The 12,977-nt window shown below is 35.8% G+C and overlaps 1 protein-coding gene across 4 annotated transcripts in view; it reads right to left on the bottom strand.

Moving 5' to 3' along the window:
- The window catches only part of BRWD1 (bromodomain and WD repeat domain containing 1), a 104,828-nt gene that overhangs the window by 73,464 nt on the left and 18,387 nt on the right, over positions 1-12,977 (bottom strand). For all 4 annotated transcript variants that reach the window (XM_074325217.1, XM_074325220.1, XM_074325227.1 and 1 more), the window contains exons 10-17: positions 12,897-12,967; positions 11,240-11,340; positions 10,419-10,459; positions 9,502-9,600; positions 6,887-7,037; positions 6,495-6,629; positions 2,770-2,898; positions 2,366-2,591 (exon numbers count right to left, since the gene is read on the bottom strand). In XM_074325217.1, coding sequence (XP_074181318.1) covers positions 2,366-2,591; positions 2,770-2,898; positions 6,495-6,629; positions 6,887-7,037; positions 9,502-9,600; positions 10,419-10,459; positions 11,240-11,340; positions 12,897-12,967 — 953 coding nt within the window. The remainder of the gene's footprint in view (positions 1-2,365; positions 2,592-2,769; positions 2,899-6,494; positions 6,630-6,886; positions 7,038-9,501; positions 9,601-10,418; positions 10,460-11,239; positions 11,341-12,896; positions 12,968-12,977) is intronic.

Below are 12,977 nucleotides of genomic sequence, written 5' to 3'. Positions count from 1 at the left end.
TTTACAAAATCGTTTACTGAGTATTTTAAGCTGTTGAGACTTAACTGCTTAAAAAAAAAGACTCCTTTCAAAATACTGCTGCTCATTGACAATGCAACTGGTCACCCCAGAGCTCCGATGGAGACGTGCAATGAGATGAATGTTGCTTTCATGCCTGAAACACAACATCCATTCTGCAGCCCGTAAATCAAGGAGTTATTCCAACTTTCAAATCTTACTATTCAAGAAATACATTTCATCTTGCTCTGTCCTTTGGGGTACTGTCACCCCAGGGGCTAACCTCTTGCCTCCCATCCATGCAGACCCTGCAGCAGAGACCTGCTCCCAGCCACCTCCTCAGACAGCCTGCCCCTGGCCTGCCCCTGATTAAAGACCAGGGGCCCCAGGGGGGGTAAAATAACAATTCCTAAGGCTGCAGCTGCCATAGATAGTGACTCCTTTGATGGATCTGGGCCAAGTCAACTGAAAACCTTCTAGAAAGGATTCACCATTCCAGATGCCATTAAGAACATTTAGGTTCATGGGAAGAGGTCAAAATATCAACACTAACAAGTGTTTGGAAGAAGTTGATTCCAAGCCTCATGGATGACTTTGAGGGGTTCAAGAATGGAAGAAATAAATGCAGATGTGGTGGAAATAGTAAGAAAACTGGAATTAGAAGCAGAACATAAGGATGTGACTGAATTGCCACAATCTCTTAATAAAACTTTAATGAATGAGGAGTTGCTTCCTATGGATGAGCAAAGAAAGTGATGGAATCTACTCCTGGTGAAGATGCCATGAAGATTGTTGAAACGACAACAAATGACTGGTAATATTTCATGAACTTAGTTGACAAAGTTGAGACACTGTTTGAAAGGACTGACTCCTATATTAAAAAAAGTTCTACTGTGAGTAAAATGCTATCAAACAGCATCTTATGCTACAGAGAAATCATTTGCAATATGAAAGGAAGTCAATCAATGGGGCAAACTTCATTGTCTTATTTTTAAGAAACTCCACAGCCACCCCACCCTTCAGCAACCACCACCCTGATCAGTGAGCAGCCATCAGAATCGAGGCGAGACGTTCCACCAGCAAAACGATTACACCTCACTGAAGGCTCAGATGATGGTGAGCAGTTTTTAGCAATCAAGTATTCTTTAATTATAAGTTTTTTTGACATGCTATTGCACACAGTATAGTGTAAACATAACTTGTATATGCACTGGGAAATCAAAATGTTCATGTGACTTGCTTTATTGCAATATTCGCTCTATTGCAGTGGTCAGGAACTGAACCCACAGTATCTGTTAGGTATGTCTGTAGAAGCATTTTTTTCTTAGCTTATCTGTTGGGAGAAACACTGCACTGCTATGAACACAAAAGAAAACAATACAAAAACTCAGTGCTTGGCTACAACAGACACAGAACAAGATGAGACTGGAACACCTTATGCCAGAAAGTAAAAAAGTACTCGCTCAAAGGGACTTGAGAAAAGTCCCACAAAACTCAGCTTGAAGAGGCTCTCATAGTCAAATCTAAAGATAATATGAGCAATAAAATACAAGTAATGGATTATAACCCACTATGTAATGACCAATAAATCCATACTAAAACGTAATGAACTACATAAACCAAAGGGAGAGTAGTAGAAGGCAACCAATAAAATCCAGGTTCAATGACGACAGAGTTAGAAAACAACCATTTTGCAACAAGCATCGTTAACTAATTCAGGCAAAAATTACCAGTGGATCCTACAACTTGTGTGTGAAGTTTGATAAGGAACAGGTTCCTTACATCGTATCTCCCTACAAATGACTCATTAATTACAGTGGAGAGAGCTGGCAGCCACCACCCTGAGTGCTCAAAGACAATAGGACCAGTCACTGGACAGAACACTCTTGTAAGCATCCTGGCGGTGCCCAGGGAGGCTACGACATCAATCATGTTGTATTGTCCAAAACGCAGAACCAGAACTGAATGGATGACAGCTAAGTTTAATGTGCACTCCCCCAACTAAACTCAGTGGAGAACAGAAAAGCTTGTAACAGGCATTATTAGAATAACAGACAAAATTTAATGAGACTATTGATTTGATAACAGTCTTATGAGTGTTAAAGTCCTAATTTTGATCATTGTTTATGATTATGTAAGAGAATATGTTCTTAGAAAATACGTATTAAAGGGTAAATGAACATGACCTCCAGAACTTAAGCCTCAAATGGTTCCAAACAATATGTATCTAGAGATAAATGATAAAAGTATTACAAAATATTAACAACTGGTAAATCTGAAAGTACAGGAGCTCTTCATATTATTCTTAACGTTTTTCAAATAAAAAGGTTTTGTTTTGTTTTTTTTAAACAAAGGGCTTTGCACGTACTTGTTGCCACATAGCCTAGCTGTGGAACCAAATGCTCGTCTGCAGAATTTTCTCGGCCTGGTACCAATCTCTGATACTTGGTGGGATGAGGATTTCCATCTACGTCTACCAAAAATGGTGGAGGCATGAGGTGAGGCGCCTGCTGAGTTTGCTCATCTAAGACATAATTGTTCGAATCCCTAATCAGTGGTCGATAGTCAGTGTGGAAGAACATCTGATCAGGGATCTAGAAAAGGGAAGTTGACAGATTGACATGTTGAGGTTTTATGTTCAAGAAAACAAACTTTAAGTAGTTAATTATAATTAGAAATAACAAGGAAGTCAAATTAACACATCTAACCCATTTTCAAAATATCCTTCATAACTACTTATTTTACATGCTGAAAGAAAATATTGAAAATTACCTTTTCATAAGGCTTGCTGCATCCAAAACCAAATATCAGAAGATGTCCATGAGAATCTGTACAGGCAAAATGCTGTCCATCCTGTGAAAATTTACAGTCAAATACAGCTCCATGCCCTTGTCCTTCAATCTGGGAAACACAGAAGAATCAAGTTATGACCAAGCCTATGCAAGTGCTTTTGCTGTATCAACTGTTTTCATGTCAATAGCTATTTCTGAAAAAAAATAGCCAGAATACCATTTCTGAAAAAAAATTTAAAAACAAATTTTGCATTAAGCATGTCAATTTGTATTTTCTGAAAATTTCATTTTAGATACCACTAGCCTAGAAGAAGTCTTGGAAGACCCTCTAAGAATTAGTTCTCAAAATGATCGAATGAAGGATCATAAACCAATCCAAAGTGAAGGCTTTCTTTATTGCTGACAAGTGAATGACAAGCACTTTTCATGGACTTTTGTTTTGATATGTAACAAAATGCTACTGACTAATCTCCTACAAGGTAAATGATTAAAGATGAACAAAATCAATACTTCGCTGGAGTTTAAACTTTCTACTAAGATGACTGACCATCATGCAAAATCTGAAATGTTACTAAGTCTCAGGTGCATATGCCAACACCTGTGTCTGCTACCACCTTATTTCAAAATGCCATAGTTGAGGGGGACGCTCTAAGTGCATCATGAACAAACACTGCCTTGATTAGATTCCTTTCACATTGTTTTGTTCTTGCTTTTTAACTGTAAATTGTATTAGTTTATTGCATCATAATTTATAGTTGAATGAGTTGTTTCATTATCTCAACAGTGTAGAGCTAAGCATATTTGTTGTCTGAGCCCCTAACTTTCCAGTAACTAAACTTTAGGCCAAGTTGGAAAAATGAATCATCTGTCTATTCACTGCCAAAACAAACTCACACACATGCCCCAATACCTGCCTGAAAAGTAACACTTCACTACTGCTATACCAGATATGAATGGGTGCCAATTAACAAACTTGAAAAAAGAAAAAAAAGTTACTGGCATATTGATGGCACTGCTAATACTACGTATACAAATTTGTATTCTCTCATAACACAAAAAGGAAAAAAATGCGTATTTTTTCCATTCTTTGTTAAAACATAAGAACCCAGGTTCACCCACATAGTCCTTAGAGAAGCCACTCCACCACAGCCCGACCTGCGTCCTGATGCCACTTCACACCCCTGGCTTGGGACCACGCCTGCAAGTAAAGCAGAGGCAAGAGGCAGCAAGAGCCCTAGGCTGGCAAAGTGAAAATGGTGGCAGTTCCTCTCCTGTCATACACGTGGACTTAAGTGCTCCAAAAGCTTTGCTAAGGGTACCTGCTGAAAAGGAAGTTTTCCCATCTAAGAAGAGCCAGCCAGACCTGGGTTTTCACCTGTAGCATGAACAGTCCAACACAATGATTCCTGACAAAAATGCAACATGCAACTGTGCCTGGAGAACAACTCAATGTCACATTAAAGTTTATGTATTTAATGACATACTCTTCTGTTAGTAATTTACAACCCTATGTAATTTGTCTTGCATTTGAGAATTAGGAGCCTCACAGCTAAGCAGTGAAGAACTCGATCTACAAGGCCAACTTTGGGTGTTTGAAAGTAAGATCACCGTTGCCAACTTGAGGTTTTTGTCAGATTATTCTTGGGCTTAGAGGTTGTTTATCTTATATTCTGCTTAAAGCCAGAATTAACGTACTTTTCTGCTTTGGTAAGTTAAATTCAGGATATAATGTTTAAAACAATTGAGTCTTAAAAAATAATTAAAAAGATGGATGTACCTATGAATTCTAAGACCAGAGAAAATTTGTTGAAGGCTTAGTTCTTTGTCCAATAATCTGAACACATAGATGCAACTTTCAAAAATGCCTACATATTTGCAACTCAAGCATGCTATTTGAGTTGTTTTAGTGCATTTAATATTAACAAATAAACTACTACATTTTAAACTGTTTATTTAGAAACTGTCCAGAATAAGCATATTGAAATAAGAAATTTTAAGGTAAAAAAACAACAAAAACATGGAACACACAGACTAAAAGGTCTAAGAACCACTCTCTACAGGCTGCTACTATACTCTCCAAAATTAGCTAACTGGAGAATAATTTTACAAAACATACCTCTTTCTATGTATATATACATATATACAGACATACACACACACACACACACACACACACACACACACACACACACACGCCTTAACAACATTCAAATCCTTTAACACAATAATTCCCTCAGAATTTATCCTAAGGAAATAATCAGGGATCCATATAAACAGCCATGTACAAGGATATTCAAAGAGTTACTACTGTGCATATTTTAGATGCCACTTAAATACTCAACAACAGTAAATTAACTATATAAGTAACATTCTTCTGAGAAAGGCTGAATTTAGTGTCAAAATACTTTGCAAATTCTTAAAAAAGTATTTAAGGCTTTGAAAAACATTCTTTACATAAAATGGAAAAAGATTACCAAATTATGTACAAGAATGACAACTGATAAATATGGAAAGAATGCCATTAGAAAATCTTCAATGAATACTAATATTTGTGAATGAAAGTTTATTGAGGAACAGAATAGTTATATAGTCTCAAATAGCACCCGATAAAATTAGCTTAATAATTACAAAGAAGAAAAACAACTATTTGATAGTGGGAAAACCTGGCAGATGCCACCTTAACCAAATATTTAAATTATCACCACTAATAATAAGACAAATAAATACCATACCTGCCTACTAAAATAATGCATGGAGGACACATTATTTATGTTTTATTCCATGAAAAAAAATTGTGTAACAGAATCAAATCATGAAAAAACATCACAAAAAACAGAAACATGCAGTAACATTACTTGCCTGTACTCATCAAAAAAAGGGCAAGAAATACAAGTGGAAAGATTATTGAAAATTAAAGAAAACTAGAAATATATAATCAGTTAATACAATGCATGATTAATTAGATCCTGATCCAAGGGGCAAAATATAACTATAAAGATATTATTAGGGGATGGCCGGTTAGCTCAGTTGGTTAGAGCATGGTGCTAATAACACAAAAGTTGCCGGTTCGATCCCTGCATGGGCCATTGTGAGCTGTGCCCTCAAAAAATAATAGTAATAAAATAAAATGTTAAAAAAAAAAAAAAAAAAAGACATTATTATGACAATTGACAAAACTTGAATATAAACCAGGACTAGATTATACTATTTTTGTCAATGTTAAATTTGCTGATTTGGGTAAGTATATTGTGGTTATGTATGACAAATTCTAAAAATATGTAACACCATCCTAATTTGGTTTTAGAATAGACATGTGCAAAAAGAAAAAAGGCTGGAAAAATGATGTTTGATTTCCTAGATGAATTTACTATTATTTTTTATATTTTTATTGAGTATTTTAATAAATTTAAGTAGTGAGAAATTTCTGTATAATTTTACCAATTTAAACAGACAGGGACATAGTCACACATACACACAAAGCTAAACAGGTAACTTTTGAAAGTCTTTCCCTTGTGTGAATCAGTTATATAGAGAAGTTCATGTATGTGTGTGTGTGTGGCTGTCAGGTATTTTATTAGGCTTTAAGTACCCTGATTTCTAGAAATATAAACTTCCCAAACATGCAGATCTGTTTCTGGCTAAACTTTGTAATCCAAATACTTGAAACAAATCCAAGCATGCAAGAAGATACCCCTGACTTCTTACCATATTAAAATAGTGTTTCATCTTGGTGCCTTTTGTAATATCCCATATAAATATGCTGCCATCATGTCCTGCAGATAACATAATCCTGGAATCAAAGGGATGTGTCTCCAATACAAACACTTCATCAGCATGTCCCTTTAATTCAACAAAATCATACAGTTAATGACGGTTTGCAAGTTATAAGTTTAAAATTAAAAACCTACATTGTCATAATGTATAAGGGCTTTTAAAAACGAATCAGTGAGAGTAATTTATACATTAGTACATAAATTTCTATTTATTTATAACATAAATTAAAAAAACATGCTTAATTGTATTAATTTTACAGCTTCAAAAATAAAATTATACTTCAAAAAAATCTTGGTTTGTCCTACTGTCTAAGAACCACCTACCAATAAGTTATGAAGCAGCTGTCCAGTGTAAGAATTCCACACTTTGAGGACATGATCATTCACGGCTGTCACAACAATACTATCATTCTGATTCCAAGCTATCATTGTTACTTTGGGTTTCATAAACCTTTCCTCTTCGGAAGATAAATCCCTAAGGCAAAAAAACACAACGTGTAAATTCATTTGGATGGTAGGCTATACAATGTATACAATCCCTCATCTACACAAAAATAAAGTAATCCAGTTCCTGTGCATACGTTATCAGCTATATAGTGGGTTCATCGAATGTGACCCACAACAGATTATATATAAACAGATTAATGCAAAACCCAAAGGGGGAGGAGATAACTCAGAAGCAGTTCAGAGACTCAATAAAGGCAGATTTTAGGACACCACTGCTGCTCATAAGAGCAAAGCTTTTTCTCTCTACCTCTTTTCTATTATTCCCTTCTCCTGAACCCAAGCCTTATGGGTAATACTTCCAACTGTTTCTCCCTCTAGAGATCACAAGAAATTTTAGGAAGACAGAAAGAAGAAAACCCATCTTCTTACCCCCAATGTCTAGAAAAGTGCCTGCACACAGACAATCCCTTACTGAACTGTAAACGAGACTGTACTCATCTCTTTATTATACTTCCCTACACACTGTTCCATGGGTGATTTGGCAAGACTGGTCTTGGACACACGTCTCTAATGTACTGCAGCATTTATGAAAGTGACATGCAAAGTTTCTCTGCAAAATATAGGACTCAGTTGTAAAGAGTGGGAGAATGGTGAAAGGCCTAGCTGCTTCTGAAATCATATAACACATTCTAAGAAATTATAAACATATAATAAACATTTTAATTAAACAGCTCTAAGAATATGGAATGAATGCTGTGTGACAGCTATGGAACACACATCTATGTAAGCACAGTGGAACACAGGATAATTCTAACTAGATTAGTCAGGGGAAAAGTGTAACATAAGATGTAAAATGTAATGAAGACTAAGATTCCGTGCTCCCCTTTAAACTGAAAGGTATTCCCTGTTGTGACCTTCAATTTACTAACAGACATTATAGTTCATCAAATTGACCAGCCAAGACTAGAACAAATATCCATCAATTCTTATATACAGAAAACTGTTTTTCAAGATTTGAAACAGGTACAACTTTAAATGAGAATGTTCCCAATGTGAAGGAAATCACAGGAAAAGCTCTCTCCATGCGTAGTATGGCAACAAGAAAACTAAGCAGTTTTCAGTCTCATCTTTAAAATTTTTATTCAGTGTTTATACACTGATGTCCCTATTTTCCTAATAAAACAACTGTTCATGGGTGGATATGATTTCAAATTATCTTCACTCCCATTCCCCTTATTTCCATGTGACAGCTGCCACTTTCACACTAAGATGCTTGGAGTATCCAGGTGTAACATTTTAAAATAATGCTAAAGATCCGTTTGTGAACAAGGATTATCAGATTTCCAGTATATATTCTTTCCATTCTCACTCACAAAAATATTAACGTCAAATACGTTTTGAAACCCAATAGAACTCTTTGAGCCACAGCAGACAATAGGTGTTAATTTCTCCTACAATTATTAAAAATTAAGCAGACACTGAGAATTTCCAAAAGACAAAATGTACAACATTCCTCAGAAAAACTGATATAAAAAAGTATAAACTTTGGAAATAAACTCTAAACTAAAATTTATAACTTTAGATTTCTATTACAGTGTAACTAAATAATATTTGCATTGGACAAAAGAACATTAATATACCTACTCTAGACCAGGAAGTATGCTACTGTGTTTCCCCGAAAATAAGACCTAACCAGACAATCAGCTCTAATGCATCTTTTGGAGCAAAAATTATAGTAAAATAAGAACGGGTCTTATATTAAGTTTTGCTCCAAAAGACGCATTAGAGCTGATTGTCCGGCTAGGTCTTATTTTCAGGGAAACAGGGTAGAAACTTTCATATCATTTACAATCCCCAACAATAATAAAGGCAGGTTGTCTCATATCCCAGATGATTTAACAGATTACTATCGAATGATGTTCCCAATAAGTGAGCAAAGGTCTGATTCCAAAACACGTATTCTTTCTACCACTTGTACTGCCTCACTTACATAAACCAAAAAAGCAAATGTATTTCAAATTTGTAATATTTATCTTGGGAAGTGCTAAACTTACCTCAGAGATTCTCAAAAACCTGTTGAAAACTTCACAGTGTTGGGGAAGGGATAGTAGGACAAACTTACCTTCAAATCCACCAGCAACTTTTTAAAAATTCCAACAATCCTATCTACAGAAAAGAAACATGTCCACACTTGACATACCTGAGTTACTTTTATTTCTTTAAATTATAGGTGGTTTTAAAAGCAACACCTAAGAGGAAGTCAATGCAATGAGCAACAGTAGAACAAATACGCTGTTCTTTCCTATATAACATTAAGGATAAATTCTTTTGGCTATGTGAGATCTAAGTATGTATTTATCAGTTATGCAGGAGGTAGCCACTCACACTTTGATAGTACTCTTCAATCCTCTGAACAAAAGCGACCAACCAACCAGGTAGACGTACAGCAAGTATTTATGATGTACTGCTTACAATAAACCATCTCAACTCACCCTGAGATTCTGGTAGCCATATCCAATAAAATGCTTCTCCATTCTAACTGCTCAAACCTCCAAATCCGTGCTGTTCCATCTCTGCTACCACTTAAGAACCTTAAAATATTCAGAAAAAGATCTTACACTCACATACATGTCACCAACAACTACAGTTAAAATCACAAGCAAAAGAAAATTTTCATGTAGCTATCTTGACTGCAGGTAAATCTATAGTTATTAATTCAAAAAACAGACCTTTAGGGTATATTTGAATGGAAAAAAATCTGGTTTGCTATGATTTGCCTGGCCCTATGAAGTAAAGCACATTGCAAACTCAATCAATAGCTTGTCAGATAGACTGAGTTTTGAGAAGACAATAATACCTGGAGAGGGGAAAAAATAGGAAGAATTCAAGATATGAGAAAATTAGTTCAGAGCAAAAGCTCCATTATAAGCATCTTAACTCTAAACTCAAATTAATTCTTGCTGTCTACTGTGTAAAACTAATCAATCTTTTAACCAAATAAAGTGTTAAAAATTGCAGCTTAGTAAAGGCACCTGAAAGACACTGGGGACCACAAAAAAGAACTAAGTGATCATTTTATTTCAGGATGCATCACAGTGGTTAACGAGAAAAGATTTCTTCTTAACTACTCAAACGTAAGGAATTTCATTATCCTTACACCTAATTTTTCTGTAAACCAAAAATTTAGCCAATGTGAACTAAAGAAGAACTACATTTGGTCACAGGAGACAGCAGAAACTACCATTCTAAAAACGTATTTCAAGTGTTTCCTCCTGCTCCAGACACTTTTCATTCAAGTAATATATTTACTAATAAGTACCTATAATATACAAAGTGACATATTAGCTACACTAAGGTGCAACATCGTATATATGCCTAAAAATGCATGCACACATACAAACACACTTACCGGTCACCGTTGTTACAAAATTGGATGCTATCAACTTTATCCTAAAGCAGGAAAAACAAACACTGAAGTCATCATCTACATAGTTTATAAACAAACATGCAAAAAACCCCCTCAGTTGTAGAGCTAGAAAGCACATTTGGTTTAAAGCAAGAGATTTGTACCGGTGCCGCTTAGCACCATCATTCAAACATGTATTGTACACTTAAGTGCCAAGAATCTAACTATGCATCTAACAAGACCAAGACATAGCTCTCGTCTCAAAAATAGACCATGCAGGAAAACATCTGTACAAAAATTGAAATGTGTATAAAATGATCAAATGTAAAGGTTTAAGCAGCTGAAAACAAGGCTGAATATGTATATATATACATACACACACACACACGTTTTATGATTATGTAGACGCAAAAAGTATTTTTCTTTTAAAGTGATTCGAATCTGTATTTATCAAATGACCTCACAAAACTTCATTTAAGTGAAAAGCTGACGACTGAGCAGTATTCCAGATACCAAGTTACATAGCTTGTTATGCTTATTTTACTATACATTAATCAAACAGCATTCTGATTTCAAGAGCTTGGTTAATGGTTAAGATGAACGGGCCCACTTGAATAGAACCTACCCAAATCAACTGTCATAATCAAGATTTTGGACTAACAGATGAAATAACCACTGCAAAATAATGCACTGCCAAGGTGCTATCTGAGCAGTCAACATCCTTCACCATTAAATGCAATTCCTCCTGTTAGCAATATCTGACTATATACCAACAAGAATATTATTAAAATTAATTTACAGAATTTTAAAATCTGAATACTTACAGTGTGACTTTCAAGTTCTGCGATTTTTTCAGGTGCTTCAAAACCCAAAAAATACATTCTGATTACATGATCAGTACTACCTGTGGCTAAAAACATACCACCTGAAATAAAAATGTTTAGGTTTAAAAATCCAATTTGTGACAAACAGCTCAACAAACCAAATTTCTATATTAAATTAAGCAACTTATTCCAAAAGTTTATCTCAATAGATCCATTTTCTACTTCACTATATAAAGACATTTTAAAATTAATATAATGCAGTGTGATGTTGGGTTTATAAGACACATATATTTGCTCTTCGTCCCCTTTATAGCACAGAGCTCTTAAAACTTTTGGAATTTCCTAAGTGGTAAGAGCAATAAAGATGGCTTGATATCCGTCATGTGAACAAGGAGACTTTTACAAAACTACTAAGGGTGGGGTGGAGGGATGATTGCCAGGGGAACCAACCATGTGGGGCTGGAAGGCTCAGTCAAACCTCTGGGGAGGGAGAAGTGAGGAAGGTGAACCAATGGCCATGGCTAAGGACTCCATCATTCATGCCCATTTAAGGAAGCCTGCACTAACACCCAAAGGACTGGCTCAGAGAGCTTTGGGTTGGTGAACATGTAGAGATTAGGGGAGTGGCATACCCTGAGTGCCCCTTCCCCCAGCCTTGATCCTATGCATCTCTTCATCTGGCTCTTCCTAAATTATATCCTTTTATAATAAGCTGGAAACCTAGTAAGTAAAATGTTTGAGTTCTGCAAGCTGCTCTAGCAAATTAATCAAAACCAAGGAGGAGTTGGTGGGAAAACCCCATTCTAAAGAGACAGTAAGTCAAAAGCACAGGTGACAACCTGCTCTGAATCTGAGATGGAGCGGCGGCAGTGGGGTGGGAGGAATCTCGTAGAGCCCTTAACCTATGGCATCTCACATTATTCTCTAGGTAGACAGTATCAGAACTGAGCTGAACTGTAGGACACCCAGCTGGTGTCAAAGAACTGGTAATGCTGAAAAAAAAACAACCAGATGGGGTTTTAATTTTAAAAAGTTAACTCAATCTGGAAATGTTCACTATCTCCCTCTGCTTTTGTAGTTGTGGTGATGACCTGCAGTGCTGTGACTCTAAAAATGCTTGACAAAAGGGGCTCTGCTTTCTAGACAACTTTACATACCTAAACCTAGCTATGGAACATAAAGTTCACATGTTGAAGTTTTCAGGCTTTTATAGGGGAAAAGTCTTTGAGCTCTCCTAAAAAGAAAGATTAACACCCAAGTTCACTGTGCAAGAAAATGGGGACTAACATCCCCAAGATGTGTCGAAATTTAAAACTACAAAAAATATACAGTTTAGCCTATTAAAAGAAAACCATTATTTTAGCATATCATACACCCAAGGCACATGGCACAGGAATCACTCATGTGGACATCTTAGGCCTCATTTTTGCCAGCTACCTCTTGTATCACTGACTGATTACTATTAGATATCAGAGAGAGACAGAATGGAGAAGTTAAAGACAAGAAAAAGGCTAACTAAATGAACATCACAGATTAAACCTAGTGAAATGAACAAAAGTCATTTACCATCTGTCTGATAAAGGCTCTTAGCAATCATGTGGTAACTCAATAAATGCTAAAAATAAAACTAAGAAAAAAAGTACTAAAGATAGCTTACCAACACTAAAAGAAGAACAAAGCATTTGAACGCCTGGTCTAGGCTTTTCAGTGAACTTCAAGGGACGTGGACTTTAAAAGA

Source organism: Rhinolophus sinicus, linkage group LG01 (assembly GCF_036562045.2).
Source record: "Rhinolophus sinicus isolate RSC01 linkage group LG01, ASM3656204v1, whole genome shotgun sequence".
In the NCBI taxonomy this organism is placed as follows: Eukaryota; Metazoa; Chordata; class Mammalia; order Chiroptera; family Rhinolophidae; genus Rhinolophus; species Rhinolophus sinicus.
Note: the sequence above shows the minus strand (reverse complement) of the source record. Positions and strands in the feature narration are given on the sequence as shown.